Raw genomic sequence first — 17,730 nt, 5'->3', positions numbered from 1 at the left:
TTTTTAGTCCGTCCTTCCTTTATTATTACTAATAATAAAAGGTATAGTGGACGGACTATTGTATTCGCTTCGGTGTCTGTCTGTCTGTCCCCATAGAAGGACTTATCCAAACCTGGTCGACCTATATATCAAATTAAAGGTCTTTTTACCAGGAACACGAAAGTGGTGGTACAAATTTCGTCCAGAAAACCATGAAGCCAAAAAAAACTGGTTTTGGGGGATTTTTTTTTTTTTTTCACATTTTCTCACACAAATGAGCTCTAATCTTGAAATTTGTCGCGACGACCTGTGAACTCAAAGCGAGAAAGTTTTAGATAACACTTTAGTCGATCATTTAAGACCGGTTTTAGCGTCATCTATGTTAAGCTACGCCGTGCAAGGCCAATAAATGGATGGGTGACTTAAAGTTAATTGAGTAATTGTGGGATTTTTTTTTTCACATTTTCTCACACAAATGAGCTCTGATCTCGAAATTTGTCGCGACGACCTGTGAACTCAAAGCGAGAAAGTTTTAGATAACACTTCAGTCGATCATTTAAGACCGGTTTTAGCGTCATCTATGTTAAGCTACGCCGAGCAAGGCCAATAAATGGATGGGTGACTTGAACATTATATTGGGAATAAAGGGAGAACGGGCTCTAGTCTTGATTTTAAATCATTACATTAAAAGTAAAATCAAAAAATCAAATCAAGAATAATAATAAACTGAATATTAAACATTAGGTAGGTACATAGGTACTGATTTTCTCTAATCACTACGGGCTAAAAAATTCCCGGAGGGACGGACCCTGCTTGTTTTTATTATTACTTATTCAATAATAATTTGATTTATTCTCAGGAAACAATCAGAACAGCTCTATGACGGGGGCTTTTCCCTCTATTTGGCGACAGCGACAAGGTATTCGCCAATTCACAACCTCATCCAGCCTGAGTGAGGCCGAAAAAAGCCAGCAGCACACGATTACCCAAAGGGTCGCCTATCCGGATACCAACCTCGCGCAAAGCTGTATACCTAACTTTAATCCTTTATGAACCATCGGGAAATGGTGCATGTGCAGCTCTCAAGAAGGACCCTCACTGTTGTTCTTGGTAGTGTTTTATTATTATGTTGGTATTATTGCAGCTTATATGAAGTTTAGAACACTCAAACATGGCTCTTGAAAAAAGAAAAAATCAAGTAGGTATGGCTTGTCGCTGGCCTAGGACCCACATTATTATATACAGCCAACACGCTCAGTTAATTTTAAAGAGAGAGAAAGTTAATAAAGAGTGGATCATTTTTATTATTACTTATTCCATAATAATTTGATTTATTCTCAGGAAACAATCAGAACAGCTCTGGCCATGGGAGCAGACAGAGGTATCCATGTTGAAGTATCGGGACCCGAGTATGAAACTCTGCAACCATTCCATATATCCAAGATCCTAGCTAAAGTAGCACAGGAGGAAAAAGTAGACATGGTCATTGTAGGAAAACAAGTGAGTGGAAATAAACCTTGATTTTTTTCATTAAAAAAAGGAAGATATTAATGGCAACAGAACACTAGACATCAGTAGTTAAAAAAAAAAAAAAAAAAAAAACTCATGTTCTGCAGCTCTCAAGAAGGACTCTCACTGTTGTTCTTGGTAGTGTTTTATTATTATGTTGGTATTATTGCAGCTTGTATGAAGTTTAGAACACTCAAACATGGCTCTTGAAAAAAGAAAAAATCAAGTAGGTATGGCTTGTCATTGGTCTAGGACCCACATTATTATATACAGTCAACACACTCAGCTAATTTTAAAGAGAGAGAAAGTTAAAGAGTGACCTAATGTGACCAGAGACTTGTTTATGTGAGCGCCTTCCTTTAGTCTATCACCTGTAATAGAATAGAATATACCCTGGTTATACTGCAGAATGAGATGGAAAAGTCCCTTTACTGTCCCCAGAAGTCCCCATGAGACTGAAAAATATATATTAGGTAAAAAAGGAAAATAGCATTGAGTTATCGAGTTCTATACCTACGTGGGATTGGGTACCACACTAGGCTCCCGCAACGGAGATTCCGGTTTCTGTGGGGGTAAAAATCCAAGTATAAATATCATATGTAGATCTATTAAAATGAGACAGATATGGCAGTAGCCTACTGTTGGATTAAAGGGACTCTTTAGTCCCATTCGAGCAGTATAAATAAGCACTATTCTCATTTTATTATTTGACAGTGGGAACTGTTACAAGGGTGGTCTTATCGTCCCGAAATTCCGAAAACGAACCTTATCTTTTAGAATAAAGTTAGCTCCGGGATGTAATCGATCCCGCGACCTAGCGCTTACAAGGTAGACGCGCTACCCTCCAAGCTACTCATAATCTTCTTATTTTTCTTGACCATTTCCGGGGTCGGCGTTTTTCGTCAGCCTCTCAATCAGCCCTAACTAGGGTGATTGCTTTGGGCTGACATCTGGTTTTGGCCACAAATTTTACGAGTGGATGCCCTTCGCCCTCAACTTCTTTCGCGCTACCCTCCAAGCTACTCATAATCTTCTTATTTTTCTTGACCTTTTCCGGGGTCGGCGTTTTTCGTCAGCCTCTCAATCAGCCCCTAACTAGGGTGATTGCTTTGGGCTGACATCTGGTTTTGGCCACAAATTTTACGAGTGGACGCCCTTCGCATTCAACTTCTTCAGCAAGGGAAAAAGTACTCATAATATGGTTGTTGAAATGGTAGACTGAGATCACCCTGTATTCAAATAGACAAACAAGTGCTGATTGCACCTTGCAGAAATACAATGTTTACTTAGTCAACCTGGTAGGTATGTGAATATACAATAGAGTTTGTGTGAAGCTGAGAGCACTGGGTATGGGCGGTAGCTCAGGGAAGAAATAAAGAGGAGTTATCTTTGGGGCTTAGTCGAGATACCTGTTCCGGTTCAATCTTAAGGCGTGTCCAAACATAGTCGACCGGCCGTCGATCGACGAGGTGAATCTATGTATGCTGTCGAGGCAGTGTGGACGTGTCAGTCGGTATCGATTGACGGCCGGTCGACTATGTATGGACGTACCTTTAGATTGGCCCTGATATTTTTTATGGCCTTCAAGTGGCAGGGTTCTCCTGAAGCTCTTCCACTCAACCACTTGGTTGGGTGAATTAAGTTACTATCTCGTTTTATCTGGGGTTCGAGTTTTGAGTTCAATCCTACACCCAAAGAGGTCTTCTAGCTAGATAAAACCGCGATGGAAAGTCAGGGATGAGATTGGGATAGTATCGCCACAAGAGTCAGGGATCAAATTGGATTATTCAATCCTGTATCCGATCATACCGTTCTAATATTCCTATATTCCTATTTTACTAGTATAAACAAGGTAGGTACATCCTATGCTTACTGGAACTTGGATTCTATTCTACATTGTGGACAGAATCCGGATTGACCGGAATATTGGGTATAGAAAAATCATCGATGAATCTGAACCTCGAGAGAATCCGAATTGGCAAGCACTAGTATTAATCAGGGGCGAAGTGATAGGAACTGTTGTTGATGTTGTTCTTGTCATTGTTGTGGTAGTTGCACAGAGGGGGTTGATAGTCTCTGGCCAAAGATTACTTGGCCCGTCCCAAACCGCAGTCAACCATCATGAGAACCGCTTTTCCTTTTAAGCATGATAAACCCTCTCCTTTGCAATCAATTTCCATATTTCAATAATCTTTTTACACTGGTAATGCCGCCACTGGTCGCTACTCGATTAAAGTAGCTACTCAGTTGTCCTCACGAGGCTGAGTGCACCCTGAACTCCAAGTACAGAGCCGAAAAAAATCTCGGCTCCACCAGGACTCTAACCCGACCGGAATATTGGGTATAGAAAAATCATCGATGAATCTGAACCTCGAGAGAATCCGAATTGGCAAGCACTAGTATTAATCAGGGGCGGAGTGATAGGAACTGTTGCTGTAGCTGCACCGAGGGGGGTTAAAGTCTCTAGCCAAAGATTACTTGGCCCGTCCCAAACCGCAGTCAAACATCATGAGAACCGCTTTTCCTTTGAAGCAAGATAAACCCATTACTGGAACTTGGATTCTATTCTACATTGTGGACAGAATCCGGATTGACCGGAATATTGGTATAGGAAAATCATCGATGAATCTGAACCTCGAGAGAATCCGAATTGGCAAGCCCTAGTATTAATCAGGGGCGGAGTGATAGGAACTGTTGTTGATGTTGATGTTGTTGATATTGTCATTGTTGTGGTAGTTGCACAGAGGGGGTTGATAGTCTCTACCCAAGATTACTTGGCCCGTCCCAAACCGCAGTCAACCATCATGAGAACCGCTTTTCCTTTGAAGCAAGATAAACCCTCTGTAACCTCCAACTAGCTAGGCTAGTTAGGGTTTGTCTACTCTGCTTCCTATTGATAGTCACACAGCTAGACACTGTTCTGCTTTAGGGTCCCCCAGCCAGGTGCCAGAAACTGGGAAGTTGCACTGATAGGAGGATGAAGAACAAAATTTTCCTTGTTTATATTCGCATACTATAAGACTGTGGGATATGGGATAGGATCCAATAATCTAGTTGCACTGATAGGAGGATGAAGAACAAAATTTTCCTTGTTTATATTCGCATACTATAAGACTGTGGGATAGGATCCAATAATCAACCTAACAGGGCCTCAATGAACCGTTTCCCAACAGAGCCGTATAAATCATAGAAAGGTTCTTCAACCTACGCGACCGTGTGTGTGCATTTTTTTTTTACGTGAGAAGCAGCTGTCAAGGTCATCTGACTTGTCTACCTCGCCTTTTTGCTGAGATTTTAACCAGCTCCTCACTTGGCGGGCCGTAGGTTAGGTATAGCAGAGACTGTATCTCCTGGAGTGTTTTCTCGGTGACACTTGGACAACATGATATGTGTTAATATAGATTGCATATTTGCATCTCTTCTCTCTACGTTCAGACGTACAGTCATGCTAAGGGACTTCTGTATACAGTCATGCATTACAGTGGCGTTATGGGTTATTCCTAGCAGATGATGCAAATCAAGATACAGCATTAGGATTGTGTGTTTGTTTGAATTATACCAACTTCTCTCATGTTGTTGTTTTACCGGCTTTAGCTTTCGCCGAATGGCAATAGCAGAATAAAGAAAAAATATCTTTTTTGTATCTGCTATACACCGGGGTGATGGTCTCTAGCTAAGTTTAATTGGCTCGACCTGAACCGCAGTCAACCATCGTGAGGACTTGTGCTTATACTTTAAAAGCAGAGAGAACCCTTTGAAACTGCCAGCTAGGTAGGCTGGTTAGGGTTAGCTGTTCTCCTCCCTGTTTATAGTCCCACAGCCAGACGCTATAGTCTACTCTCTGTTTAAAGTCCCCTATACAGACTCTCTGGCTCTCATGTAGAGTCTCTCTCTCTCTCATGTAGTGATTGGCCGCAAGGTCGCAGTTTAGGTATAGCTGAGATAAGTGGTTCGAGCCCCAGTCAAGTCATAACATTTAGCTCAGTGTGTCAATCGAGGAGATGCATTTGTTACCAGGAATACTCAACATGATTAATAAATTTTCTTTTTGCCGTAGACAATGGCAGCTCAAAGTGTGTTCCCACTACATTTTTTTTTTTTTTTTTTTTGACAAAATGTACTTGTAAGCAACATATTTTAGGTCAGAGCTGCAGCTTGACCCACCTTGAGAAGTAAACTTACCAATTCAGACCCTCTCTTACCAATTCAGACCCGATTTTCACCCTACACCACTGTTTTCAGGTAATTTTCCCTATGCCTGCCTATACCCCGGTCCATGATGTAGAGATCAAGATGCTCTAACTTTCAGTTTAAGCTAAAACTTGACTTTTTTTGCAAATCAGCTGATCAACATAAGACTTCAAAGTATGATTGTAAACCCCAAAAAATGTCAATATGAAGATGGGAAAATGTCAACATGAGACAGGTAGACCCAGGGGTCAATTTAATTGTAGCTTATAATCCAGAATGGACCCCTAGCTGAAGTTGAACCTCTATTGTCCATGATGTCTCAATCTGTGGTCTCAAAGCTGTTGACCAAGTTAGCATGATAAAGATCATATATCACATGTTTTCTTACCTCAAGTTAAAGGGACGAACCCTGACAGCTACTTTTACAGATGCCATCTCAATTGATGTCCTTATTTCACAAATGAATTATCTCATTGCAAAAATATTTGGAGAATGTCAGACTACTTTTTGGAGAGAATGAGTAAACCAAGGTATTGCTGAAAAAAATATATTGCACATGTCGAAGTTATCTACAAAACAACTGAGATTAAAGAAAGTACACAGATTGTATTTTTAATCACTCACTAAAAAGTTAATAGTTAATTTAAAGAATTTTCACAGGTAAAAAATTCCCATCTGTACCAGTGTACCTGTCAGCTTTCAGCACAACTTTTATCACCACAGAACAAAAGTAAACATAAAACATATGGATGGTATCAAAAAACTTTTCAAAAGAAAGTAAAGCTACCTGCTGTTTTCAGGTAATTTTCCTTATGCCTGCCTATACCCCGGTCCATGATGTAGAGATCAAGATGCTCTAACTTTCAGTTTTTAAGCTAAAACTTGACTTTTTTTTTGCAAATCAGCTGATCAACATAAGACTTCAAAGTATGTACAATCATACCCCGAAAAATAACAATATGAAGATGGGAAAATATCAACATGAGACAGGTAGACCAAGGGGTCAATTTAATTGTAGCTTATAAACCACTACACAGACACACACAATCCATCTCCAGAATGAACCCCTACCTGAAGTTGACCCTCTATTGTCCATAATGTCTCAAAGCTGTTGACCAAGTTAGCTTAATAAAGATCATATATCACATGTCTTCTTACCTCAAGTTAAAGGGACGAACCCTGACAGCTACTTTTACAGATGCCATCTCAATTGATGTCCTTATTTCACAAATGAATTATCTCATTGCAAAAATATTTGGAGAATGTCAGACTACTTTTTGGAGAGAATGTGTAAACCAAGGTATTGCTGAAAAAATATATTGCACATGTCGAAGGTATCTACAAAACAACTGAGATTAAAGAAAGTACACAGATTGTATTAATCACTCACTAAAAAGTTAATAGTTAATTTAAAGAATTTTCACAGGTAAAATATTCCCATCTGTACCTGTCAGCTTTCAGCAGTTTCAACAAAACTTTTATCACCACAGAACAAAAGTAAACATAAAACATATGGATGGTATCAAAAAACTTTTCAAAAGAGAACGATTTTCATTGGTTCCCAGACGATGAAGGTCACTTGCAGAGGATCTTTCAGCCAATAGAAATGGGTTTCATAAGGGCCATTTTTACTTACTCATATTTCACCACAAACGGAGTTCTGTAGAAATGACACGAGAGTGAGGAGCGGAATACGCGGTTGAGATGAACTAAAAAAGAAGAGAAAGAAATGTGCAAGTTTTTAGCCATGTAGGAGAAACCTCCCCTCAACCCCCTACTTTGAATTTTGGTAGTAGGGGGTCAAGGGGAGGTTTCTTTAAACCAAGATTTTTAACGGAGCTCATTCTCTCTTCTGATTTCAGGTTGGAAGGTTCTCTGCTCCTGCTCACTTCTCTCTGTTATCTCAAATATCCAAATATTTCAATATGATTTTTTCGAAACCGAGAGTTCCGATTAGAGCTTTTAAGATTACCAAGAGGTCTTTCTTATGTAACTTTACATAAGAAATCGATTGGTGTACTCAGAAAGCCTCTAGGAATGACGGTTAACAAATCATGCGCTTGGACCGCAAATGTTTTGATTTTGGTCTGAGATTCGGTTTTTACAAATAAAGCAAAGTCATCCAAAGAAAGTAAAAAATTGAGGATCCCTTCTTTCAAAAAACATTAATAATGAAAAGGGCAGTGGGTAGTTATAGAACACAAGTGAACTTTTATCTCGAATAATTCTCCGTATAAAGACAAAAGTGTAAACAAAAGTGTTAGACCAGACCAAGAAAAAATGGGAAATTATTACAATGACACAGAGAAAATTAAAATGAAACACATACCATGGGATGATAATGATAACACCTAAGTAATAATGTAAGAAAACGACTTCAAATAAGATGAGTACATAGGGAAGGAAGGATGGGAAGGAAGGAAAGCGATTAAATGAGAGAAGGGAAGAATAGACCAAGCAAACTGTCAGGCATTAAGCATTTTCGACATTCCAGAAACCTAATTATTATTCCTTAATTACCTACTCGTATTTGAGACTATTTCGGAGAATTTTATTTTCACATTATACAGAGGTCGCAGGCCATCATTATCAATGGCATGAAAAAGGAATTACCTAACCAGCATTTGAGAAAGGCTGGCTCAAGGTATGGTGTGGGCAAATCAGGTGCCTAGCAAATTTTGGAGGGAGACATTTTTTTAAAATCCAATATGCATTGCCTGAATGGTCCCCTAAATTAGCTCTTCTTATTGTTTCAGAAAGCTAAAAAGAAGCCCATCAAGAAGGTATCTCCGAAAGACATGGGAGTTGACACTGGAGCCCACATTGAAATAGTTACTGTAGAGGACCCTCCAGTCAGACAAGCAGGATCTATAGTCCCAGATGTGGACACGCTTGTGGCTAAGCTTAAGGAAAAGGGCCACATATGAGGACAAAACTTCGAGTGGAGGTCCGAGTTCCTCAACTTTAGGGTGTCCTGATGGTGTAGAACTTTTTCGATTTAAATTCCCGAAATTCGATAATTCAGAGATTTGTTTCAGGATGATTGTTTATTCTGAACAAGTTGCGATAGTCCATTGCTTTTCATATTCTATGGGTACAGGGTTTAACAATGTATTTAATGTTGTGGAAAGCTTCCTATGCACGCCCATTTCTGAAGGGAGCTGACAGTAAGATTAAAACTAGTGTATTTTATGATCCTTTTTTTTTTTTTTTTAAGTATAAAAATTTTGAAAGCTTCCTATGCACGCCCATTTCTGAAGGGAGCTGACAGTAAGATTTAAACTAGTGTATTTTATGATCCTATTTTTTAAAGTATAAACATTACAGATTAATTTTCTGAGAATGTATTTAGTAGGAACTCTACAAGCCAAGCCATGTGTCAATTAAATTTGTAGAAAAATTCTAAAAGAAAAAAAAAAAAAAAAAAACCCAAGGTCCACATAGATACTATTAAATATACAAAAAACTCTACCTACATATCTTTTATATTTATGCTCTCTTACATGAAATACAATTCCATTTAAAAGAAAGTATTTACAGCTACATAATATATGTACATATTATGTAACTTTTTTCTCATTTTCATTTTACATTCCCTACCTTGACAAGGATTTGAAGCTTTTGCTCTCCCGCTTAACAGGCGAGCACATGTACCACAAAGGCAGGTTAAAATTTTTTTAAAAAAAAAAAAATCTAAAATAATCTAAACCATGATTTATTCTCGGTGAAGGTGAGAGCCTCTTCACTATTTTTGTGGATATCACAGCTTTACTAAATGCCTCTTTGACTAGCACTAGGTATATATCTATCATTTCTACATATAATTTTTCGTTTTACTCTGGTAATGCCGCACTGATTCAAAATAATTACTCCAATACTCCATTGTCCTCACGAGGTTGAGCAAACACAGAGCAGAAAAAACTTCAACTCTGCCGGGAATCGAACCCGGGACCTCCGGTGTGCAAGCCTAGTGTGATACCTACTTGGCAACGGAGACATATTATGTAACTTTTTTCTCATTTTCATTTTACATTCCCTACCTTGACAAGGATTTGAAGCTTTTGTTCTCCCGCTTAACAGGCGAGCACATGTACCACAAAGCCAGGTTAAAATGAAATTTCGAAAAAAAAAAAAATCTAAAATAATCTAAACCATGATTTATTTTCGGTGAAGGTGAGAGCCTCTTCACTATTTTTGTGGATATCAGGTATCACAGCTTTACTAAATGCCTCTTTGACTAGGTATATCTATCATTTCTACATATAATTTTTCTTTTTACTCTGGTAATGCCGCACTGATTCAAAATAATTACTCCATTGTCCTCACGAGGTTGAGCAAACACAGAGCAGAAAAAACTTCAACTATGCTGGGAATCAAACCCGGGACCTCCGGTGTGCAAGCCTAGGGTGATACCTACTTGGCAACGGATATTGCTTCAAATTTCAGAGAAATAATTCAATTACCCTAATGGTGGGTTTCACCAACCTTCTTTTTAGCTCCTAACAGCCTCTACAAATCAAAAGGAACTTTTTTTTTTGTCGTGACGTCAAACTTTACAATTTACCGGTATTTTTTAAATCGATTTATCTCGGTATCTAGAAGTCGTAGAAGAAAAGGAAAAAATCCGTTTGTCCTCATTTTTCCTGCTCTATGACTTTGAAACATCACCCAAGTAAGCGCAACTGATCTATTACCCTAATGGTGGGTTTCACCAACCTTCTTTTGAGCTCCCAACAGCCTCTACAAATCAAACGATAAAATCCGCCCCGGGCGGGAATCGAACCCGCGGCCTAGCGCTTACAAGGCAGACGCACTACCAATTAAGCTAACTAGGCTGGCGTTAAAAGGAACTTAACAGGCCTTCTAATAAGGACTGATAAATTATTGGCGAAAACCGACATAAGTCTGCGTACGTATAAAAACAGTACTCGTTCGTATTCATGTTTCCATATCACATAGACACACACATGTCTCAATGCGATCTAATTGACAAAGTCTCAAGATTCATGTTTCCATATCACATAGACACACACATGTCTCAATGCGATCTAATTGACAAAGTCTCAATGCTCAAGTTTCCAAGACACCATAGACACCATGAAATCAAATGATTCAAATGAGTAAATAAGTAAGTCTTCTCCTTATATTCCATTTAGTGTGAAGCCAGCTTGAACAAACCGTGTAACTTGAGATGTAGAAACTGAGATCCTTAGATCCTGTTGGTAGAATGTGTGATGTACAGTTTAATCCTAAGGAGTGCAACTCTTTTTAATCCTTAGTGAAATCAAATGAGCAAATAAGTAAGTCTTCTCCTTATATTCCATTTAGTGTGAAGCCAGCTTGAACAAACCGTGTAACTTGAGATGTGGAAACTGAGATCCTTAGATCCTGTTGCTAGAATGTGTGATGTACAGTTTAATCCTAAGGAGTGCAACTCTTTTTGATCCTTAGCTTCTTCTTCTTCTTGTACCAGGTTATCTGCTCCTAAAGTTAGAGGAACTAGTATACCTATGAGTACAAGATCAGAAAACATAGGTTACATAGGTTTACTTTCCATTATTTTTTTTCCCATTAGAGAAAGGACTCAAGTCTATTGAAAATTTCATAGTACGCCCTCTAAATGCGACCATTTGTTACCCTATGAGTCTATGCTATGGTCTTACGGTCTTACCTCCTCGGTGGTGTAGTGGTCAAGGCGCTCGCCTGGTAAACAGGAGGGCGTGGGTTCAATCCCAGCCGAGGTATGGAATTATATCCTCAATATAATTTGAGAATTTGACCACAATAGTAGTAGTAGCCTACTGCTGGAGTAAAGGGAGTTTTCAGTCCTATGCTCCTATGCGAGCAGTATAAATAAGCACTATTATTATTAAAATCTCGGAATATTCAAAGACTTGGGTCCCTTTTCCACCCTTCCGACGTTATTATTACACATCATCGACATCAAGTTATGTCGAATATTTCATATAATTCACAGGGGTAGTTGACAATAAATGATAATAATTGTATGTTTTGGAGTAAACAAAATAAGTCACGGTGGATATCAAAGTCAAGCAGCTGCTTGCTTCCATACCACCCAATCTGTACTAATCTCGGTTGGATGGTTTGGGCTGACAGCGGTGCTATGCACTGATGAGTGAGAAATCAAAATCACCGACACGGGAAATGCTTAATAATGGCTATATATAATACTGGTACGAAAATGTCGGACAGGTGGCCGCAACTCTTCCACGCTGTGCGCAAATCGACATCGCTCACCATACTGACACGGGCGATAACCTTCTAGTGACCGGCAAAGCTCGGTTTTATAGCGGATAGGATCCAGGAGGAATCTGTCAGACTCTTGATATGGAAAACAGAATAGTAAATATGTATATAGATTACACAGAGTTTCAAGCTGCCAGAGGTAAAGATGGCCTCTTCTATTCCCCATAATGTAATTTTCACTTTCCATTTTTTCAGGCTATTGATGATGATTCCAATCAGACTGCTCAAATGACAGCTGCATTCCTCAACTGGCCTCAAGCTACCTTTGCATCAAAGGTATGTATCTCCTTCGAATCCCACCATCAACAAAAAAAAAAAAAAATTACTCATTTTTCAATTGCAAATATTTTCAGCGGGTTACTTTCTGGTGTTCTTGTGTTGACCCAGCACCTAAATGGGAAGTATTATGTCTCTTCTTGCCCATTTGATGAGAGGCATATAGGGAATTACAGGATGGGAATGCTATGACACAGACTGCTCAAATGACAGCTGCATTCCTCAACTGGCCTCAAGCTACCTTTGCATCAAAGGTATGTATCTCCTTCGAATCCCACCATCAAAAAAAAAAAAAAACTCACTTTTCAATTGCAAATATTTTCAGCGGGTTACTTTCTGGTGTTCTTGTGTTGACCCAGCACCTAAATGGGAAGTATTGTGTCTCTTTTTGCCCATCTGATGAGAGGCATATTACGGGATGGGAATGCTATGACTACATGTGTCTAATATAGCAGTTATTTCATTGCTACAGCAGTTATTTCAAAATAAAAACGGTGGTAGAACACTCATCTCAAGAAAATAATAATAATAGGAGGACAAGATAGGAGAAAGCCAGCTGTTCTGAGAACAGCATTATTTGTTTAGGATAAGGGTGGGCATTGTCAGCCAGGGTGGGCATTGTCTATCGATAAAACTTGATATGTAAATACATTATAAGAATTACCCATTCTAGGATAAGGATAACTCAAGAAAATAATAATAATAGGAGGACAAGATAGGAGAAAGCCAGCTGTTCTGAGAACAAGCATTATTTGTTTAGGATAAAATTCAGCCAGGGTGGGCATTGTCTATCGATAAAATTTGATATGTAAATACATTATAAGAATTACCTATTCTAGGATAAGGATAATACGAGTATTTATTATTTTGTGCTGATAGGTTGACAAGACTGATGGAGAGCTGACTGTCAAGAGAGAAATTGACGGAGGACTGGAAACTATCAAAGTAAAGCTACCTGCAGTTATCAGTGCTGATCTACGTTTGAACGAGCCACGCTATGCTACCTTACCTAACATTATGGTAAGTCTGAGTTCTTGTGACAATGAGGTCTTGTAATTTACAACATGATCAATAAACCATGATCAGTTGAACAGTGTCAGTATTGAAATCTGGATAAGAGATGATAAACTCTGGCTATGTGAATATTATAGAGATTCCCTTTGAGAGAATGAAGAGAATTTAATGATAGCTATTTTAAAAAAAAAAAAAAAAAAAAAAAAAAAAGAAAAAAAAAATCATTAATATTTTTCCGCCAAATAATCATAAATCTGTTCGCCAAATAATCATAAGGTCTGTTCCTATTTTAACTCTTCGATCCTGCTTATAAAACTAATAATTACCTACCTAGAGTACATAATTGGGTATTGTAGTTTCTACATATCTATGAATATAAACAAAATAAATACGTGATTAGAAATTCAATTTGATGGATGATATTTTGCCTTTACTAATCTTATAGGTAGGTATAAATCATTAAAATTAGGATTTAAATATTAAATATTGATAAATAAAATATAGGTCATCCGTAATGTTATGTTTTCTTCTTTTCTTTCTTAAAGTCGCAATTTAGTTGATGGGTATAATTGCTTTTAATTTTAAGAGTTTCAAGTCTATCGAATCGGATAAATTCTTTTTTCTCTAATTTACAGAAATCTCAAGTATTCTGTGGTCAAATTCTCAATCAAATGAAGGTCAAACCCCCCTCATCGGTAATGGAGCAGTTGCAATTGGGAAAATATTATTAATAAAAGGTCGATTCCTACGTAAAAAGTTGTGAAAAATCCAAATCTGAAGTCAAAACTCCGAAAAAGTAACTTTAAAAGGTCGAAAATTCAATTTTTAATTGCCGTTCCAATGACAAAGTTCAAAGAGTTGTGACGTCAGACTTAACGTCAAAATGCGCAGAAACGCTTGCGCACAAACAAACGAAGCGGGAGTCATGAATTATGACGTCATCGCCTACGGGAGCGTATGCCGTGACGTCAAAGTTTACGATTTACCTGTATTTTTTAAATCGATTTATCTCGGTATCTAGAAGTCGTAGAAAAAAAAGAAAAATTCCGTTGGTCCTCATTTTTCCTGCTCTATGACTTTGAAACATCACCCAAGTAAGCGTAACTGATCTATTGAGTACCAGCGTTTGTTAGGGTAGGTACCAATTAATTGATTCGCCAACCTCCAACTGCCCGAGTCAATGTGAAGATTGATCATGCCAGATCTCCTAGGCCTAGGCCACTATAGTTGACACGTGATCAAGCCGGATCTCCTAGCTTGACAAGTTTACTGGAACTTGGCTTGGCACACTGCCGATGTCGTCCGCTCAGATATAGGATAGAGGTTGATTATTCGTACAAATGAACATTTAAGTATTAGATAATAATCAATAAAGACAAAACAAACTGTGTGTATTATTACAATATTATTAGGTTTATTATGTAGTTATTACATATTCAGAGAAATATGTGAACTCGGGGGAAATATATTATAGCAGTATAGTACCATGTCCATATACCTACGCCCACTTAACCAAACATGTATGGTTTAGATTTGATTTTATAAGGTTTATATACCTCCTTATCAAAGAGATCTAATGGAAAAGCCCATTATTAGGTATTACGCAACCATTAGAATTAGAACGTACCTATAGCTGATGAAGTCCCACCAAGTCCTAAAAAGAAATGTCCAACGGTCATATTTATGTGTCCCCCTCCAGTCTGACTTGATTTGGATTTATCTGACCATATGAAAGTGAATATGAGTAATATGGATACAAAACATAATCCCCACTGTCTGGAAAAATTCTGACCTGGTCGTCAGAATTATTAACAAATACCCATCTTTTATGAGCATCATAGAATAGAGCAGCATTTTTCACATCTCATTGTGCATTAAATTAATATGTAAAACTCATAAATTTTCAATTACCGTCTACATGAATGCATTTGACAAACCACTAGAATAACATATTTATAACAAATTATTTTATTATTGTTTTACAACACAATAAAATTATACATGCAAAATATACATGTGTAAATTATTTGTTATTCATATACGATTGTGTATGATTTCGTTTGAATTAAATTGTTGAGACTAGGGGTGCTTTGAGGGTGTCGCCAATTGGGAGAGTTGAACATTGTGAATCCTGTAGGACGTGTGGGGGAAATTTTTCGTTATTTTCGATTAGACTTCCTGGATTAAAAAAAGTTGTACTTCCCCGTATAAACATTTTTTTACGATTCCGAATACTAAATTTGTCACTAGCCAAAATAAAATGCATGCAACATGTTTCAAGCATGGTCAAGTTAAGGACAGTCACGTGCAACAAATATCTAGGTACATACATAACTACATAGTACAAATAGTACAAATACGAGTAGAGTAGGTACATGACAGAAACAGAAAGGAAATACTTATGTAGGTGTTGTATGCCTTCATATCAAAGTCATCGATACGTTTAGGAAATAAATAAGTATTTTTGTTATGGGAGTTTTTCATCGTTTCCCAAGGAATAAAGTTCCGACAACATATCCGTAAGAGTAGTTTCATGCGAACTTTCATTGAAAACCTCAAACATCCTCTCTGTAGTGAATCACCAAACTTTGTTTCCATACTGATGTCTAGAAAGTTCCGACAACATATCCGTAAGAGTAGTTTCATGCGAACTTTCATTGAAAACCTCAAACATCCTCTCTGTAGTGAATCACCAAACCTTGTTTCCATACTGATGTCTAATAGAGGAATGAGAAAGAATCCTTACAAATCGGATATTTTGATTTGATACGTTGCGTTGGATGGTTTGGGCTGACAGCGGTGCTATGCACTGATGAGTGAGAAATCAAAATCACCGACACGGGAAATGCTTAATAATGGCTATGTATACTGGGAGTGCTGTAGGATGAAAAATTATTCAAATATTAACCAGGTACGAATAATGCACAACATATACGGGGTGGCGTAAATGTCTTTGGGCACTGTGAGTATGCGCCTCTGGCAAGTTATCATGTTCTGTTAGAGCTAGACTGTTGTGTCATCTGGACAGGTTCTCTCAACTTGTCTTGAGTACTGTAGAGAAGCTGATGATGACAAACAACATATACGGGGTGGCGTAAATGTCTTTGGGCACTGTGAGTATGCGCCTCTGGCAAGTTATCATGTTCTGTTAGAGCTAGACTGTAGTGTCATCTGGACAGGTTCTCTCAACTTGTCTTGAGTACTGTAGAGAAGCTGATGATGGCAAATGACTTAAAGCGTTGGTTGATGATGCCGATACGGGAGACAACACAAATTGCAGAACGAAAAGGTGATGGATGCTCTTCAAAAGCCACAGAAATTAAATCATTCGGAAAGAAAATTTACAATACACCATTGGGTAAGTAACATCTTTTTGAATAATTCAGATAAGTGCCTGTATTCATGAGGTTATTGAACACCGCAAACTCTCACCACCAATACAAAAGTCGAAAAAACTACCACAGTCCCGCCTCTCCCTCGAAAGTAAAATACATCTGAGGGGAACTTTTTTAAGATATTTGTTTGTTGTAAATATTTCTTTCATAGGGGATGGCATGATGTGCTTTGAAGTGAGTGAAGTTAGTTTGAAGCGAGATATAGGTACATATCAAAATCAAATTATAATATACATATGTAGGAAAGAACGGACAAAAACTTTCATGCCAGTTTTGAAGATGCTGATCTATGAAACCAAACAATGCAGATGTCTCTGGGTTTTGTCTTAATCTTAATTGAGTGATGAATTACACATGAAGCCATCCTACAAAGCAATCCAAAACGAACGGTATAAAGAAAATATAGTTTAGCTTCTTTTCCTGTTTCTTTTTTCTTTTCCCTTAAAATCGCGAGTTGTCAAAATCTTATAAAAAACAGTTATTACACACATTCTCAAAGATATATCAAAGGACCTTTTTTAGACAGTCACCATCTAAAGATAAGAACTTGGTAGAAGTTTTTTTAATATTGAAAAAGATCTACATTTTTTCAAAGAGTGGATAAAATTAATATGACAAATACTTGAATAATCACTGAGTCGATACTCATTAGTTATTACACACATTCTCAAAGATATATCAAAGGACCTTTTTTAGACAGTCACCATCTAAAGATAAGAACTTGGTAGAAGTTTTTTTTAATATTGAAAAAGATCTACATTTTTTCAAAGAGTGGATAGAATTAATATGACAAATACTTAAATATTCACTGAGTCGATACTCATTTGTCAAAAAAGAAAGCCAATATCTTCTTCCTCTCTATCCTATCGTAATTTTATTGTCATTTTCTCCCACTTAAAAATCTGTGTACAACAAGTCGGTGGCACGTGCGTTACAATATTACTCCCCTTCTCCTGCCAATTCATCCCCCACTAAAACACTCATTAAACATCTAAATTTGACAAATCATTTGATTTATGATCTGGTTCAACTATGTGCATAATAATGATCACTGAAAAAGCAAGGGTTGACACAAGAGACTGTGCTGCAGCGAGGGGTT

General features: G+C 37.7%; 1 protein-coding gene across 1 annotated transcript; it reads left to right on the top strand.

Moving 5' to 3' along the window:
- Window positions 1–1,270: 1,270 nt before the first annotated feature.
- On the top strand, window positions 1,271–13,278 carry LOC103518883 (electron transfer flavoprotein subunit beta-like; the record flags this gene model as incomplete). The annotated part of the gene is made up of 3 exons (XM_026830555.1): window positions 1,271–1,479; window positions 12,142–12,222; window positions 13,102–13,278. Coding segments are annotated over 3 exons (467 nt in total), but the record flags the coding sequence as incomplete, so codon positions are not given.
- Window positions 13,279–17,730: the final 4,452 nt, after the last annotated feature.

This window comes from Diaphorina citri, unplaced genomic scaffold (assembly GCF_000475195.1).
Source record: "Diaphorina citri unplaced genomic scaffold, Diaci psyllid genome assembly version 1.1 scaffold2412, whole genome shotgun sequence".
NCBI classification, from domain to species: Eukaryota; Metazoa; Arthropoda; class Insecta; order Hemiptera; family Psyllidae; genus Diaphorina; species Diaphorina citri.
This window is presented reverse-complemented; position numbering and strand designations above follow the sequence as displayed.